General features: G+C 41.9%; 1 protein-coding gene and 1 long non-coding RNA gene across 3 annotated transcripts in view; one reads left to right on the top strand and one right to left on the bottom strand.

The window, feature by feature from the left end:
* Positions 1-24275, top strand: part of LOC122922781 — a 38729-nt gene that overhangs the window by 230 nt on the left and 14224 nt on the right. The window contains exons 2-5 of the long non-coding RNA XR_006387191.1: positions 393-463; positions 3094-3138; positions 4712-7211; positions 8590-8696. This is a non-coding gene — a long non-coding RNA (uncharacterized LOC122922781). The remainder of the gene's footprint in view (positions 1-392; positions 464-3093; positions 3139-4711; positions 7212-8589; positions 8697-24275) is intronic.
* On the bottom strand, positions 26-4447 carry LOC122922780. Of its 2 annotated transcripts, none has more exons than XM_044273503.1 (2): positions 4211-4447; positions 26-760 (listed from the first exon to the last, which is right to left on the bottom strand). In XM_044273503.1, exons 1-2 carry the CDS (start codon positions 4440-4442, stop codon positions 195-197), a joined length of 798 nt encoding a protein of 265 aa, XP_044129438.1. In that variant the 5' UTR covers positions 4443-4447; the 3' UTR covers positions 26-194. The 2 variants fall into 2 exon arrangements, with proteins under 2 accessions (XP_044129438.1, XP_044129439.1); XM_044273504.1 differs by lacking the exon at positions 4211-4447 and adding an exon at positions 2248-2318.

Raw genomic sequence — 24275 nt, 5'->3', positions numbered from 1 at the left:
TTAGTTGGGTAATTAAAGGCCGCAATGCTTATTACTTAACCAATTAATTATAATCTGGTTAATCCAATTTATTCTCAAATATAAATAAGTAAATATTTAAACCAATAAACCATATAACACTCAGTCCACTCAGAGAGTGACTTAACCCCACAACGCCACATAAAAACAAGTGGCCCAATAAACATTGCAAGCCTTTAATAAAAACCATTATCAATTATGTTCTGCAAATCTGAAATGAATATATCACATCCAATATCAGAAAGCTGATCATCCTTTTCTTGGTAAAGTCCTCTAACGAATCCTTCTAATTCAACATGTCTGTAATTGCCATGACCAATTTCCTTCAAATAAATCTCCATTTTTTTATTAATTCTTTTCCTAATTGTTTCCAGAAAGGATAACTCAGAATTGAACCAAGAAAATTTTGGGATGATGTCAGAAAATACGAGTACAACACCATCAAGTAAGTAGCATATTTTACATAACAATTCTTTTAATTCATAAATTAACAAATGCGTTTTGATTTTTCCCAAATCAAACGAGCCAATATGTAAAATAAACAGGTCAGGTTTCGACATTTTTGAATATATAAGGCTGACATTCTTGAAGATATCAGAAATTTTAAGGTCAGCAAAGGAAAACCAGTTTATGGAAAATTCTGCTGAATAACCTAAATTAACAGTAGAATGTCTAAAAGCAGATCTTCTCTCAGCCAATTGAATCAGTTCATCCCCAAAAATCCATACAACTTTTGAAGGTCCTAAAATCAATAAACAACAAGGTTAGGCCGAATATAACATTTATAGCAATTGGACCTCCATCTACCAATACGTTTAATAACAGAACTATCTAAACCCAAATTGCTCTGCAAAGGTTGCAGCACCTATACGAAATGAATGTGCTGAAAGTTTATAATTTACGTAACCTAAATCATTGAGACATTTATGAAATACAAAATTGAATTGAAATTTAGACAAATGGGAACCATCAGTGTGGTTAAATAAAGCATTGGAGTCAGGTTTCCTTACCTGAAACCATCTAGTAATATTATCAACTGGACAAATAGATTTAATCGGATAACTCCTCAAACACAACCAAACTCCTTTACTAAATTGGTCAGTCTTGGATTTTTTGATATAAATCTTTAGAATATCACTATTCAAAATTATGTCTGTCATCAATAATGGGGGATTTGAGATTTTATTGTCTGCAGCAATCTCGCTTAATCTTAGAGCAGCAAAGAAAGCTATAGAAAATGCTGCAGAAAATAAATTGGTTTCATATTCCGAAGAACAAACTAATACTAAATTACATATGACCTTTTGTAACAATTCAATAGATAAAGGGCTGGTCTTAACATTGGGGACTGACTTTCTTTTGATACCTTTAATCATTTGTTTAATGATAAAATTATTCAGAATAGAGCTTTCGCCTTTTAATTTAAAGAAAAAAGAAATGCCCGATAATTTTTTAGAAATAGAATCGGCTTGTAAACCGTTGTTGTAAAGATATATAATAAATTTGATAAAATTCCCTAAATTAAAATCAATGTAAGAAATTTTTTGAGATATGCAGAAAAGCTTCCAATCCAACCATGCGGCAGAATATGCTGCCCATGTATTCTTGGCTAATGAACCAAAAATAAGTTCATTAGTTAATCCTCTGATATCTCCCAAAGATGAGTTGGACAAGGAATTCCCATTCGGGAAGCTCGAGGTGTCATTAAGAAGAATTCCTTGAAGCGCTGTCGGGACAAATAATCAGCAATATAATTAGTTTTCCCAGAAATAAATCTAGCTTTTATCCAAATGTTAAATTTTAGACATTGAAAAACTATCTTACGCAATAATGAAGAAACTAACGGAGACTTTGAAGTTAAACAGTTTATGGAAAAAACTACTCCCATATTGTCCGACCTTAGCAGAATTCTCTTATTCTGAAACACTGAGGACCAAATTGTTAGAGAAACTAGAACTGGAAATAATTCTAGAAAAACCAAATTTTTTGAGTACTTGTTATTAGTAATCCAATTTAAAGGCCAACGTTCGGCAGACCAAAAGTTGTCAAAATAAGCACCATATCCAATAGCACCAGACGCATCTGTATAAAGAGACAAGGTGTCTGAGCCAACAAACTCTTCCTGCCAAATGGTGTGACCGTTAAATTCACATAAAAATTGCAACCAAACTGAAATGTCATCCTTTAGTTGTTTGGTGATGCGAATATGGGATCGAGGTGAGGACTTACCTGATGTGGCAGCATACAATCTTTTAGAAAAGACCCTTCCCATGGGAATCACACGAGAAATAAAATTAAGAGAACCTAAAAGAGACTGAAGTTGTTTAAGCGTAATTTTTTCTTTTCCGGATATGAGAGTTAATTGTTGAACAGTATTCTGGATTTTTTCCATTGGTATGCTAAATTCCATTGTTACTGTATTTATATCTATGCCCAAAAACTTGAGATTCGTAGTAGGATAGACAGTTTTATCTACAGCTAATGGAATGCAGAAATATTTAGCTATACCAATGAATCTATTCAGAAGATTCATACAATCATCCGAATCTTCACGACCTATAAATAAAAAGTCATCGAGATAATGTAGTAAAAATCCACTACCTGAGTGAATATCCATAACCCAGTGTAGAAAAGTTGAAAACGCCTCAAAATAAAAGCAAGATAGGGTGAATCCCATGGGAAGGGCCATATCATAAAAGAATTTATCGAGAAAATAAAAACCCAAAGAATTATAACCGATGGGGTTTATAGGTAGTAGTCTGAAAGCAGATTTAATGTCAGCTTTGGCAAGAAGAGAATTGCGGCCTGCTTTTTGTAAAAAAGACAAAGCTTGATCAAATGAGGAGTATTTCACACTGGCTTTATTTTTTTCCATCTCATCGTTTAAGGAACTGAATTTAGGATAAGATAAATTGTGAATAAGACGAAAAGAATTTGGTTCTTTTTTAGGAACTAAAGCTAAAGGAGATATACGAAAATTCAAGAAGGGGGGAGAATCAAAGGGACCAGCAATCCTACCTGCCAAAATTTCAGATTCAATTTTTTCTTTAACAATGTCAATATTTTGTTTTACAGATAACGCATTTTCAACTAGAATGCAACCTGGACCCACAAATTCAGGTATGAAAAACCCATTGGTAAAACTGTCAATTAATAAATTAGCCATCTGAATGTTTGGGTAATGACCTAGCCACTGAATTATTCTTGGCAAATTCAGCGGAGTCACATTGTTTAAACGATTGAATTTCCTTGTTAGAAATTGGGAAGTGAATACCTTGTTTTTTAAAACATTTTGAGGCTGAATGAGAACCGGCACAGAAAGAACACTCGTGTCGGTATTTGCAATTATGTTGCCATCTGCAATGCGACTCGTTAAATGCGAAACAGATACCTTTTTTGACGTTAATGAAATTGGGTTGACGAAAAAGATTGTTTTTGTTAGGGAGCATTAAATTCAACCAAAGCCCGACATCTTTACTACCCCAATTTAGATTCGGATATACTGCAAGTTTCTGACGAAAGGATTCGTCATACAGACACCAACTCATTCCGCCAAAATTTCTATATGCCTCCAAAATAGTATCTACATGGTAAAATAAACCAGTACAAAGACTAGGAAATTTTTCACCCAAAACTGCTGCGTATATATTAAATGCTTGCAGCCAGTTAAAAAAGGATTTCTGGTGTAATTTTCTCTTTTCTTCAGAATCTGATTTTTTGTCTTTCAATAATTCACTTTTTAAATTCTCACTAGATGAAGGAAGAAGAGAAAAAATTTCAACATATTCTTTTCTCCAAATTTTTTCTTTCACGCTCAAGGGTAAATGAAACCCTAATGGAGAAATTTGACACGCCAGAACTTCTTTAACAGATGTCTCTTTTATACCTGAGTTAAATTCAAGCTCAGGAATTACTGCCATTTCAGGGTTAATATTGGACATTTTAGGTACATTAGTGAACGGTTGAATGGTTGAATTAGCAGCAGTCAGACTATTAAGGGTATTAACTTGACTGACATCTGCTAATCCAGACCAAACATTTTTTGGTGATTCATCCTTTTTAGATAGGTAAAGTAAAAATTCATCAAACAACTGAATCTTCAATTTAGAAGAATCAATGTCAAGTGAATTAATCTCTTGATTAATAGTGCCCTGCGGTTTGCAGTCACTTAAAAAGTTATAATTCAGCTCACCAGAAGCAGATGATGTAGGAGGATGATCAACTGTTGAAGCAGGTGATGGCTCCTGAGTGACAGTTGAATGCTGTTGAAAATGACGCCGTTGAATTTTCCTGCTGGCTCGGCTTGAAGATAAGTTGGTTTTCTTGGTCTTAGAAGGAGGCGCATATTGTGAAGGGGAATATGCCCTCTTGTCTCTCCGCTGACGTTTTTTAATCGGCGAGCGGGTCTCAGGTTTTTCGCGCATGCGCACAAAATTATCGCAGGGAGGATCGATCAGTTCGGCGCTCGCGCCAGGTACTGCACAGCAGACGGGATTAGAAGATAAAAGAAGCTCTTCTTGCTGGTCCGGTCCTTGCTGTAAGCACTTCCTCAGCCATTCTTCTCCCCCTTGGCTTTCTGCTCTGAAAATAAGTTGTTTCAACAGATCTTCCATGACACAGATGAACGCAGGTCTGTCTCTTGAAAAATACTTACGTGAATGAGCCAAAATCGTTATTTTCTGTTCTTTTATAGGTTCTCAAACTGGCAGTTAAAGTGATCTCCAATCAAATTTGAAGATATCAGCGCAAGCACCCACAGCATCTGGGTTAACCCATTCTTCACATAGGTAAGTAAATAATATAATCAACATATTAACTGTAATGTTAGGTGCCATGTCATCATGGCTCACCACACTGAAATTATCAGTATGGTTCGCTCCATCATTTTGACAGGAACCCCTGCTCTTATACTGTAAACAGGGATACGCTATTCAAATGTATATATATATTTTTGTATTAACTTTTTTTTTAAATCGTTGCTGAAGGTCCAAAGCACACAAGATAAAACCCTGTGACACAAACTCTTGTATCGTGAAAGGGCAGTGGGTGAGGCTCAGCTTCAGTGTGGTGGGCCCATAAGAGCTTGATGCCCCCCTGCAGAAAAGAAGGGAAGACTTCAAAGATATGTATAAAACTGAGGATAGTCCTTACTCAGTAGGTATTTAGGAGTAATATTTGCACACAATTTTCCACCATTTACTTTGTGCCTCTATTTTTGTTACAGATATTGTCTTAACCCCTTAACGAGCCATGATGTAAATACACATCATGGGGTCCTTAAGAGAGTATGGAGAGGGCTTGGGACTTGAGTCCGCTCCATACCCAGCGGCACCTGGCTGTTTTCAACAGCAGAGGGCTGTTGTTAATACCCGGAGCAGAGCAATCTCCGCTGTTGGCTATTAACCATGTAGATGCTGCTGTCAATACTGACAGAGGCATTTAAACTGCCCATGGCAGTCCTGTGTGTCAATCACCAGGCAGAGTGGCTTGATGTCAGCGGAGAGAGGCGCTGCGGACCCCTGGTCACTCTGGCACTGGTCACGGGGATGCTATAAAACATGTTTTGTTTTATTGGAAAGTATCAAACTGCGAAGTATTCAAACAAAGGTATACCTGGCATATGCTTGTTAACCCCTAATACACAGTGTTGCCAGTATAACCACTATAGATTAAAGGGGTATTCTCATCTTAATGATCACTGTTAAATCCTTGGCGTGTGCGTTCAGTCCAGCGCGCGGCCCGGCCGGGAGAAGACTTCAATCAAGATGGAACCCGCCCCCTGCCGAGTGACGAAACCAGGAAGTGGACAGCGTGCCGGGAGCAGGAAAGTATGAAACGGCGTGTTGAGAATACCCCTTTAAGTGACAGATACACTAGAAGTATTAACTACAATTGTTGTTCATTTTGTTTACTACGAGTTGCAGTAAAAACAAAAGCTAAAATTTGTATCTTGTGTTTATTTGTTTTCTTTAAAAGTTGCAGTAGGAGGTTATTGTTTTATTCATTATTTTTTCTGTTATTTTTCATAGGAATGCACTAAATATAATTTTTTAATACTAAGTACAAGTACTTCAGGTGCTCGCCGATAGCGATACTATCGGGTCATGCCATGTGACAAAGAGAAGAGGACTTACCTCTGGCACAGCCGGTAGATGCTGGAATTGGAGTAATGCAGCATACCCAGGCAGCTAGAACATGTTGAAATCTGAGTGATTATTTTTTTTTTTAAACCACAGAAAGCAGGACTTTTCTTCCCTGTTGTGGTTTTAGGTATTGGGTAAAGTATCGCAGCATTTCTAAGCGTACTTGTGTAAATGCATCGTTGTTATATCTGCCCCCCCCTACTTTTGTCCTGGCCCCCACTGTGCCCCCCCCCCAAAAAAAATGTGAAAGCTAGAGATGCCACTGCGCAGTATATATTAACTTTTTTATGGCTTTAGAAGAGATAATAACAGAAATTAGATTGTCCTTTAAATATTTTTCGAAAGCCACACAAATCTATTTGAACATGCTGTATAGGGTATTGCTGTATAAGGTATTTTGAAAAAGTGAGGTCGCTTTGGCAGATGAATACATACATTGGATATATGGCATAGTTAATGTTATATATATAATGTTATATGCAACTGAAGTGTTTACTTTTCACCTCTCATATATTACATTTTTTCCACTTATCCAACTTGTGTTCAAACTTCCATAATGGAAAGAGACTTTGTGGTCAATGCATTTATGTGTGAATTATTAGTTGGCGATTGGCAGTTTCAAGGCTAGTGCCAACTGTGTATGAAGGCTTTTCTCTGGCCGACTAGAAATAACAAATATATTGTCAGCAAAAAGCCTAATTATACATAGGAAATAGACTTGACGCAATCATGAGAGTCACTAATCTACAACGTAACTGACACTGAAATGGAGATACACCGAGCTGTGTGAGGCTTGGCTGGATGTCTACCCAGGATACATAATTCCCTGGTGCTAATCTGACAGCTTCAAACCATTTATTCCATTACAATATGAACCAGCAATGTAATTATATAAAATATATCAACACTTGTGCTTTTCAATACTTTGCTTTTTTGTTTTGTTTCTGGCGAAGTGGTGCCATATGGATGAAGAACCTAGAGAATGCTTCAAACATTTTAATACAGTTGGTCTTCATCATTTCAAGTCATACAGCTCCTACAAAGAGATAGGTGAGCCTTCTGTTGCTTAACTGTGAAATTCAAAGCCTTGACAACAGATAGAAAGTAGTAGTGGCAGAGACATATTGAATAGCATATGGCCTACATATTGGGGTAATTTTTGAAAGACCGGCATTATACACCAATCTGTCATATCCCCTGCACAGCTGGAGGAGAATGTACACTGTACTTCATTTATGATGAGATGCAGGCCTTGTGATAAATGAGGTGCATCCTCTGGCCGTCTGTGTACCTAGATGGAAGCCTGCTCCAGATTGTAACTGGAGTAAATTTCAATCCTTGTTTATGCCAGAAACCTGGTGTAAATGATAGTGAATGCACAAGGGGCAATGGCCATGCCCACACCCAGACACCACCCGACCACTCCCCACCAGGGTTTGTGACCTTTTGCCAGTTTGTGGCATGGAGAGCCATAAGAAATTTCCCCCATTATCCTAAAATAAAGCTTTAGATTGATAAGCTATAAAAGATAGCCAAGCAATGTTTGTACGTAAGTCAGGGGCAGTTCCTTAACATAGTGAAGCAGGGGCCGTCTGCTCCCTGCTTAATTGTTCAGCTGAGCTCTGGCGCTCCCGGCAGGCCGCACAACACGCTGCTGGCTGTGCCGTAGGAGCATTGAAAGCCTGGGAATCAGCCTCCTGCATACCAGCAGCATGATGTGTGTGTGTGGGAGCACGGCCTGAGGCTGGATGTGCCGATATTCAGTAAAGCAGGAAAGATTTTATTTTATTTTTTTCCTGGAGCTGGAGAGGGCACTGGCGACCAAAGGGTGGGGGCACAGGGAGGATATAACCACTGTGAAGGGGCACAAAAGTGGACATTACTGTAAGGGGGTACAAAGGTGGGCATAACTAGAGTGAAGGGCTAAAAGGAGGACATAACTAGTGTGAAGGGGCACAAAAGTGGGCATAACAATTGTGAGGGGGAACAAAAGTGGGCATAACTATTGTGAGGGGACATAACTACTGTGAAGGGGCCACAAGGTGGGCATAAATACTGTGAGGGCCACAAAGGTGGGCATAACTACTGTAGGGGAACAAGGTGGGCATACCTAGGGTGAGGGGGTACAAAGGTGAGCATAACTACTGTGAGGGGGCACAAAGGTGGGCATAACCACTGTGGAGTGACCACAAGGTGGGCATAACTATTGTGAAGGAAGCACAATTGTGAGCATTGGTACTGAGAGGGGGCACAATGGGGTTATTAGTATTGTGTGGTAGCACTAAGGGGAAATGCCCTAGATTACCCTGTTATACATCGGCATGGCTCAGTTTTACAGGGCAAGCACAGCGCCGCCTGCTGGGGAATCCACAGGGACAGTTACCAATCCTTCCTTATATGGATTATTCTTTTTTCTCTATTACCACAGTGACCTTTTTACGGACCCAGCGGACATCACGCCAATGCCAGCGACACCCTGGAACCAGCTGGTTCTTTAATTTATTGCAAAGTCTACCCTATGGTGGATTTTATTAGGTAAGTGGGACTGGGTGGGTATAGTTATGCATTGGGAGTTAGAGGAGAGGCTTAGTGTAAAAAAACAGTTTGCTTAACTTCTTCCTCTTTATGTAAATTTGAGGGGCACATTTGCAGGGGGGGGGGGGGGTATGAATCCTGAATCCTTGCCCCAGGTGCAGGCAGGAAAGCCTACAGTAGCTACCCCTCTGTCATGAGCAAAGAACATCACAACAGAAACATTTAAAGAGACATTCTATCCTGAAGTCTTAAGTCTCACACATGAATTTGGCTCTGGCATTTTCTTACCAGTAAAAAAAAATGCCAGAACAAGAGCAAGTGGTATTTGTTTTTTGCCAGCCACATTTTTAGAGAAACACCACCTAATTAAGAAAAATGGCAGGATTAAAAAAAAACATTTATGTCCCCTGTGTTTCATATTTCCCATAAACTGTCAGCTACCATCTTGGGCTGGTGTTTTCACTGCAAAAAAATAAATAAATAAAATGCTGCATAAAACAGGAAAGTGTAGAAAATGCTATTAAAACCTATGAATTGAAGCACCCTAAACTCCCTAAAGTTTGTACTTGTGATAAAAATAAATAATAAAAATAGAAAATAATAATAAATAAAAAAGCCCCAAAAAATTTGCAAGACTTTCTACATATTCAACAAACATTGGTCTGTCTTGACATAATGAATAATAAGCAGTGTTGAGAGGCTTAGCTAAGGTAAAGATGCTTTGTTCGGGGGCAGGACAAATTCACTTTATGCAAAGATTTCAGAAAGTACCTTCCACCCTAGTCGCTTGAAGTTTGGCATGAGAGCTGTTAAGTGAGCAATCATTCATTTAATTGGATCCCCCCATCCTCATTTATACCTACCATTCTTATTCATACATACACTTCTCTCTCCACCTCAGCCCATCCACATGTTTACTGTTCACTGAAGGGCCAATGGCCACTACTACTCACTTGTGAGAAGGTCTGCAGCTCTTCTTGCTCCATCCCTTACGTAAATATAAATGGCTGCCCGGCGCTTGATCTCTTTAAATAACTGCTGTCATCTACAGTACATGAAAGTGCTGACTGGTTACATTGGTCAGATGTCGCCAGGCTAAAATTGACTCTGATAACACATGGCACAGTGTTATCTCGTGACAATAGCCATTGCAATCCATTGAAAAAGTCAATTAACATTTTCTTGCCATTGTTTACTTAACGCGTCAACCATCAAGTTTAGATCGGCTGCATCTGTAGTCTATGTTTAAGTGCAAGAAGCTGCCCCATCCACAGTGTACTAAAAAAAATCTTCATTAAATGCCTGCAACTACAGTACAGCCTAAACAACAGAGTGCAATTGAGGAGAAAGCAGTGTCAAATTAGTTATACAGTACATGTAAAGACATAAAAAATTATTTTTTCCTCCCCTCAATTGCACCATAGGTGGCTACAGACTCCACTTTCCACCTTAACCAAGCACTGCCTTTGCTTGAGTAGAGTAGGGGTGGCTTTCTGCATGGGCAAGCTGCTGTACCTCCATGGCATAGTATGCTTAGAAGTAAGGTATGTGAGAAGTCAGGTCATTCTCCTAGATGTTACAAAAATTACTCTTTGTGGGTTTGAAGCCAGTATATGAATGTACTCTAGACTCTTGTTCTTTAGACTTATTTGTATTCTGTTTAAGGGGTTCTCTGGCCTGCAGATATTGATGGCCTATCTTCTGGTTAGATCATCAATATGAGATCCGTGGGTGTCAACACAAGGTATTCCCATCGATGAGCTGTTTTGGGCAGCCATGGCCTTGGAAGTTGTACCGGGTATGGAGCTGGACCTACGCAGCTCAACCCACTGCGTAGAGTCTTTGCTGGGGTACTGCATCTCAGCACCAATTCAAGACAGTTTCAGTAGGACGGAACAGTGTACAGAATGTTATGCTTCCACTGCATACATTGATCGGTGGCGGTGAGGCGTGTTGGACCCCTGCTGATCCGATATTGATGACCTATCCTGAGGATAGGCCATGAACATTTATAGTCTGAAGAACTCCAGTATGGAGTGGATCACAAAATTAGCAAAACAAAGGTTCTTCTCTGTGTTCTAGTATGGAGTGGATCACAATTTAGCAAAATTAGCTAATCAAGGATTGTTCACAGTACACTTAGACTTGTTCTTCCATAGCCATGAACAGTGCACCACGTACCGTACATCTATCCGATGACCCAAAAGTATATGCCCACATAATAACTCATGAGAATTTAGTTATTAGAATTTAGACTGCAACTATCCATCCCTCTGAGGGGTTGAAGAATTGCAGGGAGGTGAATGGGGTTACAGATTGGCTTCAAATCATCTTATATTTAAGCAAAAGCAAGACATCTCAGTGTGGGTTCGTTTGGCAGACCTTTGAGAATGACAAAACTTGAAGGAATTATACTACTGTATTTTCTTTGGAGATAAAGACGAGAACTCGTCACTCTGGCATTCTGAGAAAAACATAACAGCTTTGAACATTTCTAAATGGAATTGGCAAACCGTCAGAATGTGGACACATGTAACACAGACCAAAAAATTCTTGATTTATTGTTGAGATAATTGTCTTTCTTTGTTTAAAAAAAAGTCACTCTACATGTCAGATCTGTAACACCCAGCACCAAGTATGCTTCCCAACACTAGTCAGTTTCTTATCACAAAGAAGGGTTTAAACAAAATAAGTTGAACTTTAGCTGGAATTTTGTAGGATCAGGTTTTTTTTCTAATTATTATTATATAAAATGAAATGTGACAAAGATGTTTTTAAGCTGCATTGTTCTACCTTCCCTAGCATATGAAATCCAAACATTTTATACATTATTTTTTTAATTTCATTTTTTATCTGGTCAAACTGCAGGATTCTAGCCCTTATGTCAACTCCTCGATAATCAAACTCAAGAGTAATAAAACTTTGCATGTAAATGTGAAAATGTGTATTTAACAGACCAATATAGTCATACTACAGAACAATTAGGTTGACTTCTTCTTCCAGCGATCCATCTACGGTAGTATACAATGACATACAATATGGATCCTTGATATGGCAGCACATGGAGAGCCTACAGCTCTATAATATAGAACTGTGTGCTGTTGTTCAGGGTTGGTATTACCATATATTGTATATGAGATCTATCTATGCTAGAGGTTTTATATGGCAGCACATGCAACTTTAGATTGCTTTCTGTTGACCAGAAAATGGTGCAGACGGATTACAGATACTTGTCAAAAAGTAGATCTGCCATGTTGGATTTCTTCATGTGCTATAGTTGAAAACTCGCTCATGCTAAACAACAGATCTGCATCTTATCCACATAAGCCCAGACCAGGGCACATATCACAGTTGAGATTGATCAGTGAGTTGTCATTTTGACATATACTATAGTATTGACAACCAAAACAACAACCTTCACAGACCATCCATGAAAGAAGTCTTTGAGCCATCTGAAAACCCTAATTTATGGCCAACTCTAGGCTGAACTACAAAAATACTGAATTATAAATTTTCATATATTTTTCGAATTTCATGGTTGCATGTCTAGGTATTTTAGATTCCATTATTTTTTTTTAACTAAAAGGGTTATCTGGGAACTGATATTGATGACCTATCCTCAGGATAGTTCTTCAAAGTCAGATCGGAGGGCGTCTGACTCCTGGGATCCCCACCAATGCTTGGACCTCTTCCTAGGTCTTGTGACATCACTGTACATCGGTGACATGGTTTAGTTGCAGCTCAGCCCCATTCCAATCAATGGGTCTGAGCTGCAATGCCAAGCACAGACGCTATACAATGTACGGCGTTGTGCTTGCTAAGCTGCCATAGGGGAAGCCGCAGTGCTCACCAGAGTGCCGGGACTTGGACTGCTGCCGATGTGATATTTATGACCCATCCTGAGGATCGGTCTTTAATATTATTTCCCAGATAACCCCTTAAACTTAGCATAAAAAGACAGCCTTAAAATTCATATACTACATTATACTGTAGTTCTACAGTATCGCAAGAGCTGTGATGGGGCTATCTAAAAAGGGTTATGGAATCACATATTAGTGCTATGCAAATGTTACTCATCATTCAATCAGTATCCCTGGATGGGTATGTCATTGTCATAAAAGCTAACAAACAGACTGAATGGTGAATTTTGGATTAGGCTATGGGATAGGAATGAGAGGAGTGTGCTATATTATCCTTGGCTTATTTTTATATGTTAAGTCTGGTAAGATGTACAGTACAGTGCAATCTGTGGTAAAGAATAGGTCTTACCACAAGTACATAGTTGTTCGATCTGTCATCCACTTTCCCAAATAGAAACTAAGCATATGTTAAATAAAATGGAATCTTGGATTAATCATCCAATAATATGACACAATAGAGTGATTCATTGAGCAGCACAAGATGACACCATTTTAATATATTTTCTACAGTGATCTGTTACATATGATTCACTTCACATACATGAAATATGAGATCCTTGTTAGGAGTCTTTGGTATAATGTACTGTCTAGAATTTGTCTGTTGTAATGTAAACTTTCAAGGTCAGCCCCTAATAACAAGGATATTGTAACATGGCGTAAAGTTCAATGTTCTTCTAATAAGAGCAGGTCTTACTGGAACACAACAGAACTGTCTGTTTAAATACAGGACCACCAGTAACTGAAGAGTGGCTCATAGACACCAGAAAATGAAGAATAGACCACTTGGTCACTAAGACAAGAAGAATATACAAGTAGGACACCAGGATATGAATAATATACCACTGGGTCACCAGGGTATGATAAATATACCACTGGGTCACCAGGGCAAGAAGAATATACTACTGTGTCGCCAATGGCATGCTATTTTTCCAAGCTTCCAACTTTCAGCATCTCGCATTGTATCAGTTAAACAACAGATCTGCGGGTAGGTCATCTGGATATGAATAGTATACCACTAGGTCACCAGGGTATGATGAATATACCACTGGGTCACAAGGGCAAGAAGAATATACTAAGCTTCCAACTCTCAACATCTCTCATTGTATCAGCTGGACAACAGATCTGCATCTTATCCACAGAAGCCCAGACCAGGGCACATATCACAGTTGTATCAGTTTACAAATCTTTCTGACTAAAGGTGGCCGCAGACATTAGCTATAAGTTGGTTGATGGTTAAACAGCAGATGGACAATCATCTGTTGAATGATTATTTCACAGACACGGTCATACACATTTTACCCCATTGATCAAACTGCCCATACACGTTTACTGAAACCAGGCAATGAACGAAAGATCTTTCTGTAAACCTTTGTTCAAAGAAAGTTCTTTTGTCCAACTATTTAAGGATAATATTAACCCCTTAGTAACCACCAATACGCCTCTTTACGACAGTGGCCTTAGGATGGGCCACTGCCTTTTTATGATGACCCGGTCTAAGCATGGCACAGGCCTCCTGCTCTAAAGGAAAAAGCACTCATCTCAGCTGTTTAATTTCTTAGATGCCAAGGTCAATAGTGCCTGTGGCATGTAAGTGGTTACAGAGGAATCCCATGAATGAGATTGTGGGGTGCTGATGTCTGTGCATGCAGGCTGTGGTCTAATGAAGGCCACAAGACTGCCTCCAGTGTGTCCCAGCAGGGCACACCTGTCTGACTTAGCCTACGGGTTGATGTCAGTATAGCACTGACAGTAAAAAACATTGCACTACATGAACAGTGCAGTGGATTTTAGAAGTGATCAAATGATCACATATTATAGCCTACGTATGAGACAATTAAATGGTTAACGAAAGTTTTATTTAAAAAATTCTATGTAAAAAAAACACCTTTTGTTCAGTGAAAAAATGTTTTTCAATGGAAACAATTGCAAAAATAAAATCTCCACATACAGTATTTGGTACCATGTTCGTAATGACCCACACTACACAATTATCATGTAATTATCCACTACCATGAACGCAAAAAACAAAATGCCAGAATCGCTAAATAAAAAGCAACCAAAAAGTGTTATGTACTGTAACCCAAAATGATACCCGCAAAAATCAAGCCCTCAACCAGCTCCGTAGAAAGACAAGTAAAAAGGTTAAGGGACTTGGGATCCGACGATGCACAAATATTTTCTTTAAAATATTTATTGTATAAAAGTGCTAAAACATAAAAAAAACTTGGTGTTTGGTGTTGCTGTAATCGTACTGACCCAGATAGTAGAGTTATCAAGTTTTTTATGCTGAAATATGAACACTGCAAAATTTTTGTTTCTTCCAACCCACCCCCACCCCCCACCAGAAATAGTTAATAAAAGTTATTTGTACCCAAAAATGACACCATTAAAAGCCTACTATTCTTCCCACAAAAACAAACCCTTGTATGGATACATTAATGGAAAAATAATTAATAAAAACAAGAAAGAAAACACATACATTTATATACAAATATATATTTTTTAATATTCTATAACTTTGTAAACTAATGGCAGAAAAGAAAGGTCAAAAGTGTTCCATGAAAAATGATATCAAATACATGTAGGTTTGCTCAGAAATTAATTAGTTACTCGCAGTTACTAAGAGAAGGTACAGTAGAACTTCTGTTAAAAACTTGAGGAAGATATAAATTACAATAGATACAGTAACTGTGTCTCCTTCCTTCTCTCCCTCCAGGCACAGCGACTACTGTATGTGTAAGGATATGTTCACATGTCTATGACAAGGCAGTCAGTGTTTTATCCATGAATATGTCCATGGAGGGTCTGTTGTTGGTCCGTGTGCCTATTTTTTGTCATTCATATACTGTATAAATTCAGAAAATCAATCTATTTATCTATTTCATGGCTATTTTTTCTATCTTTTTGTTTTAAAAAAGTTCTTACATAAATCAGGCAGTCGTTTCTTAAAGGGGTTGTCCGGGTTCACCCCGGCAGCCCCCCTGAGCCTAGCATCGGAGCATCTCATCTAGATCGCGCAGGGCACGGGCTCTTTTGTTTTTAATAACACACTGCCGGGCGGTAACTTCCGCCCAGCAGTGTGTTCGGTGACGTCACCGGCTCTGAGGGGCGGGCTTTAGCTCTGCCCTAGCCGTTTTACTGGCTAGGGCAGAGCCAAATCCCGCCCATCAGTGCCGGTGACGTCACCGGGGTTCCTGTCAGCCCCATGGAGAGCCCGGTACGTCACCGGAACTCTGAAAAATGCCTTTGCCCTGCGCGATTTAGCGCAGGGCAAAGGAGAGCATCGGAGCATGAACTGCTCCGATGCTCATGTCAGGGGGGCTGCTGGAGTGAAAATGGAGGGCTGTCCAAGTTCAGCTCTGAACCTGGACAACCCCTTTAATCGAATTTTAAGAAATGTGCCCATTTCTAATAGCAACCAGTTGCTTTTTGGAAAACTAAAATAGCAACATACAATTGTTGCTGCTTATAAACAACGGTTCTATATATCTATTGCATTAGTTTAGATAAATCTTCCTTGAAATGGTTCAGTAAAGCAAATAGCATTTAAAAAAAAAAGTGTAAATGTAACTGAATGCAGACTATTTCTGTGTCCCCACAGTATTTCACTGAGCCAAGTGTGCAGATTTTGCAACAGCTTAGGGTATTGTGTTATGTACAGGTGATAGCTTAATCAGATATTCTTGCCATACATGTAAGTGCACTTGGATTGCTATTACCATTCTGATAAAATGCTGCACAGTGTCTTTAATGCATGCACTTCCCGTAAGATAAGTCGATGATAATTCAATTTCATGTTATACGACACAAACCTGAGATAGGAATTTAAGCCAAAAAACACAACCAGGAAACTACAAGTGAGTAAAGTGTGACCTTTTCTAAAGAAAGTATAGGATTTCAGTGCCAAAAACATTATTTTTAGCATGGCTTTTTTCCATAGCTCTAAAGTCGCTGCTCCCTCCTATAGCAAAACATGGCTTTGGAAATGAAGAATGCTAAGCCTTGTGAGTATATGTTGGTCTCAAAGCAGCCGTCAGATGGTAGTTAAGGCAGAAGTAATTATTGAGCTGTCTAACATATGTGCATATATGTGTCACTTACAAACATACTGTACATTAAACCTCGAAATAGCCAAAAGTGAATTTACTGCAGATAATCAATTGGCTATGCAGCCAACAAACGTGCGGGGAAGTACTTGCACTCACTGTAATGCCGTAGTCATGTTGGTTACTGGCATTACAGTGATTGACTGGCCGGAACGCGTCATCGGGTGCTATATACTGTAGCACCCGATGACACGTGGTTTGGCTCAGTCTTAGTCAGGGAGAGCTGCAGGAGAAGGGACAGATAGTGTATATGGCTGCAATATATATTATTAGCACAACCTGCACTAAATTGTGTGCAATTGTTTGACTTCTGCTGATAGTGACACAACCACTGCTACATCTGTTGTGCTACAGTTGCGCATCCTTATTATCTGTGACATTGAGCGCAATTGTTTGGCCGCTGCTGACAGTGACATTACCTGCGCTACATCTCCTGTATAACGTTTGCGCATCCTAAATATCTGTGACATTCAGTGTAATTTTTTCTTAGCCGCTGGTGACAGTGACATTACCTGCGTTTACTTGCAAGCATATATACCATTTAATATGCTCAAGGCGAGCAGTAAGGGACGGGGAAGTGGCCAGGCTGCTGATGGTGCACGCAGAGGCCGTGGCCTTGGGCGCGGTGAAACTGTGTCTGCTGCCAGATCACAAGAGACACACTGATCCACGATACCTAGCTTCATGTCTCAGTTTGCAGGGCGGCGCAGTACACCACTCTCGAAGTCACACCAGTTTGACCAGGTGATCAGTTGGATTGCAGCAGACAATGCTTCCAGTCGGTTAAGCACCACCCTGTCTTCCACAAAGTCCAGTCTCAGTAGCCAAGAGTCTGCTCAACAGAATACTCACCCTGATCCTCCTTCCTCCCACCATGGAGAGTCTTGGCAAACAAGTGATCCCACACTCGGATATTCTGAGGAGCTCTTTTCAGCGCCATTCCTTGATTTGGGCTTCTCGCCAAGCCCGCCTGAAGAGCGACATGAGGAGATCTTGTGCACTGATTCCCAAACTCAGAAGTCAGAAGAAGATCATGGTGGGAAACGGCAATTAGTGTTTCACAAGGTGGATAATGAAAATGAGACACAGTTGTCAATAAGTGAGGTTCTTGTTAGATTAACAAGTCAGAATGATAACCAGAGTGAGGAAGTGTAAAGGGAGGTGGTGGACGATGAAAACACTGACCCAACCTGGGAAGGTGGCAATCTCAACCTGAGAATGTGGGCCACCCCAAACAGGCCCGCAACTGTTCCCCGGAGAACCCCCTTGCGGCAATCTCCCTAGCTAAGTGGTAGGTGTTCCGCAGTCTGGCACTTTTTTGAGGAAAGTGTGAACGATAAAAGACTTGTAATTTGCAACCTGTGCCTTACCAAAACGAGCATGGGCGTGAACATTAGCAACCTCACCACCACCAGCATGATCCGCCACATGGCATCAAAGCACCCTAATAGGTGGGCCGAACGCCTGGGTCCACAATCAGTGTCTGCAGGTCACATCACTGCCTCCTCTTCCCGTGTGTCACGTGCTGGCCAATCCCCTGTCCAAGACGCAGGCACGCATGCCTCCCACCCTGCACCTGGACCTTCGCAAGCACCATCAGCTAGCACATCCACTTCTGGGTCCCAGCGCAGCGTACAGATGTACATACCCCAGGCCTTTGAACGAAAGCGCAAATACCCAGCCACCCACCCACAGGCCATAGCACTAAATAGGCACCTTTCCAAATTGCTGGCCCTGGAAATGTTGCCATTTAGGCTTGTGGACACTGAGGCTTTCCGCAGCCTGATGGTGGTGGCTGTCCTTCGTAACTCAGTGTCCAGCCACCACTATTTTTCCCCGTGTGTGTAATGACCGGCAACACGCACAGGGAGGAAAACAAGGAAAGCCCTGCCCAAGGGAGAGGGAAAGGTGGTGACCCCTAACTCACCTTGCAGCTGGCACCTGCCTGCCCTGACGTCCCTAGACGGGTTCCTCACCCGTGCGGCGATCACGTGCCTAAACCCTGGCTTTCCCTGAAATGAGCCCTAGATAATGAACGGGCCGGTGGGATCGCTAGTCCTCACCACTGCACTAAGAGGGAAACACCAGGGAGAGGACAGACAAACACAAACACAGACAAACACAAACACCCAGGTGGACGGCAACAATTGTCCACAAAGGTCCAACAGGGATCCGGAGGGTAGCGTTTTAAGGCAACACTCAGAGAACGCAGCAACACAGCTCCAGTGGGTCAGAATAGATGTCCAGGCAGGAAGCTCTATATCTGGCAACCAGAGAAGTGTGAGAGGGGAATATAAGGAGGATTGGGAGTGCTGGACAAGGAACAGCTGAGAGAAGGAGCTACGGATCCCTGAGTGAGCCAAAAGGGTTTGTAAAGCAAACCCAGAAAGCTACAATAAGGAAACTTCCCTATCTGACATAGAGCGTGCAGCCAACCGCTGCGACCTCCTGACCCCGGGTACAACGGAGTCAGGCGTGGCTCTTGACACCCTCGTGACAGTGTGCCGTCCCCGCCTTACACCAGCATGTGTCCCATAACATCACCTGTGCCCTGACCAACACAGTTATTGGGAAGGTCCACTTAGCGACTGACACATGGACAAGTGCTTTTGGCCAGGGACACTACATTTCCCTGACGGCACACTGGGTGAATGTTGTGGAGGTCGGGAGCGAGTCGTACCCTGGGATGGCATAGGTGCTACTGATGCCAAAGATTGCGGGCCCTACTTCCATCAGGATTGCCGCCACCACCTACATTAGTGGCTGCAACCCCCACTTCTCCTCCTCCACCTCCTCCTCCACTTCCACATCTGAATTATCATCTTGCAGCACCAGTCAGCCATAATTCAGTAGCTGGAAGCAGTGTAATACTGCAGTGGGAAAGCGGCAACAGGCTGTGCTGAAACTAATTTGCTTAGGTGACAAACAGCACACTGCCGCAGAGCTGTGGCAGGTAATGGCCGTAACTTGGTGGCGGCTTTGGAGCTCGGCAAGCTCACATACATACCATGCCTTGCCCACGTATTCAACTTAGTGGTTCAGCAGTTTCTCAAACCCCCACACAAATTTTGCCTGAGCTACTGGTGAAGGTGCTCCGCGTGTGTGCCCATTTCTGAAGGTCCTCTACAGCTGCCATCGGTCTGGCAACGCTGCAGCAGTGCTTGCAATTGCCAGCTAACAGACTTTTGTGCGACGTGAGCATGCGCTGGAACTCCACGTTCCACATGTTGGCCAGGCTTTGTAAACAGTAGTAGGCAGTAGTGGAATACCAGCTGCAACATGGTTGTTGCCTTTCCAATCAGCTTCCGCTCTTCACAAGCGACAAGTAGGCATGGATGTCTGACCTCTGTGAGGTTTTACGCAACTTTGAGGAATCAACACAGATGATGAACGGTGATGCTGCTATTCTCAGCGTGACCATTCTACTTTTGTGTCAGAAGCGCTCGCTGCTCACAATGAAAGTGCGTGCTTTGCATGTGGAAGAGGTGGAAATGGGGGAAGACAGTACACAGGGTGATAGCCAGACCACCCTCAATTCGTCTTCTCAGCACAAATTGGATGATGTTGAGGAGGAGGAGCAGGAGACGGTTGCCTCCGCTACAGAGGGACCCCCATAGCAGTTTTATTCCATCTGTTCAGCATAGATGGGCCGAAGAGGATGAGGAGATTGAGAGTCATCCTCCTGATGAAGACAGCGAAGTCTTGAAGTCTTGTCTGTTGGGACTTTGGCACACATGGCTGACTATGTTATGCTGCCTTTCCTGTGACCCTTGCATTATATGCATTTTGGTCAACACCGATTACTGATTGTTCACCCTTCTCAACCCCCGTTACAAAGAGAACTTCTCATCTCTCATTCCTGTGGTGGAGAGGACTAGCAAAATGGTGCAATACCAGAAGGTCCCTGTGGAGAAATTGCTCCTAAAATTTCCAGCTGACATTGCTGGCGGCAGAGTACGTAGTTCCTTGGGCAACCAAGGAGGGGAGACGAAAGGAACACACAGCAGTTCCAACAGAGGCAGAGCAATACTCTCCAAGGCCTGGGACAGTTTCATGACACCCCGCCAACACCCTCACCCTGTTGCGTGGCCTAGTGTCACAAGGAGGCAAAAGTTTTGGAAGATGGTGAAGTACGTAGCAGACTGTGTCAGCGTCCTCAGTGATCCCTCTGTGCATTACAACTATTGGGTTTCCAAGCTGGACACGTGGCACGAACTGGCGCTCTACGCCTTGGAGGTGCTGGCCTGCCCTGCCACCAGCGTTTTGTCATAGCGGGTATTTAGTGTTGCTGGGGGCATAATAACTGATAAGCGCATCCACCTGTCAACTGAAAATGCTGACAGGTTGACTCTTATCAAAATGAACAAGGCCTGGATTGCCCCTGACTTCTGTACTCCACCAGAGGAAAGTGGCTGAACATAAAGACACTTTCAATGTGGCTTTTATGGTGTATTGAATACACTGTATTCCCATGCACCCCTTCCACCACATAAAAGGGTATATGGTTCAATCTTCCTTTTCTCGTCCTCCTCCTCCTCCATTATATCAACATGCTTATTAAGCTGCCCTCGCTCCTAATGTTTTAGAGGGTCAGCTTAGCAGCAGACCCTCACCCCTAATGTTTTAGAGGGTCATCAGCAGGCCCTTACCCATAATGTTTTAGATGGTCAGATCAGCAGCAGGCCCTCGCCCCTAATGTTTTTGAGGGTCACCAGTAGGCCATCAATCATTATTTTTCAAGGGTGTGTATGATGCCCTCCTTTATGTGTAATAAAGAGTGTATTGGAGTGCCGATTCCTTTTAATTATTGGCAGCCCTATCACTTTATGAGTGTAGGAGTCCCACTACCTGTACAATTGTACCACAATGTGAATGAGGTCGTCCTTTATGTGATATACAGGTTATATCGGAGTGCCTCTTCCTTGTAATTTTTGGCAGCACTTGCACTTTATATACAAGTAAATATACAGAAAATAATGTTTCCTAACGATTTTTCCTCTAAAATCGATTTTATCTTTGTTTTTTTGCGTATTATTGTCAGTCTGTAAAAGTGGCGTACTACTCAGACAACATCGTTCTCATCAGCGACCTAGGAGTCCAAGATGCATCCAGACATCCTCCCCATGCTGTTCCTGACCATTTCAGCAGGGCCGTCTTTAATATTGATTGGACCCTGGGCAAGAATTTACTTGGGCTCCCTGGATCCCGCCTTCCCACACCCTAGCATGCCATAACGCCCTCCACCACAGCACACACACAAAAAAATATCTACACACCTTGTAGAGTAGTAAACTTTAATAATGGTGAGTGGCCACTAGAGGTGCTTCTTTGCAGTAATGTAAATGCCTTTTTTTCTAAAAGGGCAGTGTTTACATTAAAAAGCTTTCAGAGACATGCTATAGACACCAGAACTACTACGTTTAGCTGTTGTGGTTCTGATGACTATAGTGTCCCTTAACATAGAGAAGAAAAAAAAGAATCAGCACAAAAGTATCAAATAAAATGGCTGTATCATTATTCTAAAAATTAAAAAAGCACAACTTCTGACACAAATATATAGTATTTTGCAGATTCCTTTTTTTTTTTTTTACAATGTGCAAGTAGTACTGTACTACTAACCCCTCCATGGACCCCTACATACAGGGTAATACAGCACCACAGACCTCTTACATCCATTGACGTCTCTTTGATGTAGATGTTCTCTTTCCTCATCTTCTCTTTTCAGACCTTCAGACCAGACCACCATTTCTCAGCCATTTCTTGTCTCTGCAGTTTGACAAACAAAATTTTAGTTTACTACTTTTCCGTCATCCTCCCATCTTCTGGACAAATCATCCTGCCACCCCCAATACTGTGCCGCTGTGCTCCCCAATACTATACTGCAGAAACAGATAAACCCCCTGATAATAGTAGTACCATGCAGATAGTGCCCTTCAATAATTATTGGCATACAGTGCCCTAAAATAACTGCGCACAGCAAACAGTGCCCCTGACACTAATACTGTAAACATAACGTCCCCCAAAAATAACTGTGGTAAGTTGATACTGTGCCAAGGTGCCCCCACAGTAATAGTGCTCCCAAAAGTCCCACCAATAGGAATAATTCTCTGCTAGAGCACACATGGTAGTAATTGTGCACCTACAGTGCCCCGAACATGTCCCCACTGTGCCCCAAAAGTAATAATGCTCCCATAGTGCCCATATTAGTAATCATGTTCCCCATAGACCCCCAGTAGTAATAAAGCCCATCATAATGCCCCCCAGTAATAATAATTCTCCTTATAATGTGCCAGCGCAAAAAATACCCCCTTTAAATGCCCCCAGTTGAGCTAATGTCCCCATAGTGCCCCAAATGTGACAGTATAAAATACCACTATATAGTGCCCCCAGTAAATGCCCCCATAGTGCTCCTCTCCCCCTTCTTCCTAGTGCCCCTCATAATGTACCAGTATAAAATGCCTCATATATGGTGCTCCAATAGATGCCCTCAATGTCCCCAATAATTTGCAAGTATAAATTACCCCTTCTTAGTGCCTCTCATAAATGAGCCCATTGTACTCATCTCTCCCCTTCCCCATAGTACCCACCATAATGTGCCCCAGTATAAAATGCCCCTATACAGAATCCCCCATATAAAATACCCCTTCAGTAGAAGCCCCCCATAGTGTTCCTCTCACCCCTTCACCCATATAAAATACCCCTTCTTTGTGGCCTGAGTAGATGCCCCCATAGTGCCCCCAATAATGTGCCAGTAACAAGTATCCCCATAGATGCCCCCAATCATGTTCCAGTAACAAGTGCCCCCATATATGCCCCCCAATAATGTGCCAGTAACAAGTGCCTCACAGATGCCCCCCAATCATGTTCCAGTAACAGGTGCCCCCATAGATGCCCCCCAATCATGTTGGAATAACAAGTTCCAGTAAACAAGTGCCCCCACAGATGCGAGTAAGATGTGCCCCCATAGTTGCCCCCAATCATGTGCCAGTAACAAGTGCCCCCATAGATGCCCACCAATCATGTGCCAGTAACAAGTGCCTCATAGATGCCCCCCAATCATGTTCCAGTAACAGGTGCCCCCATAAATGCCCCCAATCATGTGACAGTAACAGTTGCCCCCATAGATGCCCCCCCCCGAACATGTGCCAGGAGTAGTACCATATAAAAAAAATAAACACTTATACTTACCTTCATCAGGCTGGCAGCGATGCGATGTAGGCCTTTTCCGGATGTGTCCCGCGCTGTATGGCTCAGGCGGCGCGATGGCGTCATCGCGCCACCTGCACCGGCCTCTGATACTCTGATATGGTCTAGTACCTACAGCCTATCAGAGGAACTGGGAAGGGAGATGCCTCTCCCTTCGCTGCCCCGTCGCAGCACTTCCATCTGTATCGCTGTCCTGAGGACGGCGATACAGCTGACTATGGAGATGAGCGCTTCCACAATGGAAGCGCTCATCTTCCTGTGCCCTTCCGCCGCCCCCCATGTCACCTGTGGCCAGCTGCCTTGCGCCCCTGAGAAGAAACTGGGCCTGGTACAGCTGCCCCTTTTGC

Source organism: Bufo gargarizans, unplaced genomic scaffold (genome assembly GCF_014858855.1).
Source record: "Bufo gargarizans isolate SCDJY-AF-19 unplaced genomic scaffold, ASM1485885v1 fragScaff_scaffold_703_pilon:::fragment_2:::debris, whole genome shotgun sequence".
NCBI classification, from domain to species: Eukaryota; Metazoa; Chordata; class Amphibia; order Anura; family Bufonidae; genus Bufo; species Bufo gargarizans.
Note: the sequence above shows the minus strand (reverse complement) of the source record. Positions and strands in the feature narration are given on the sequence as shown.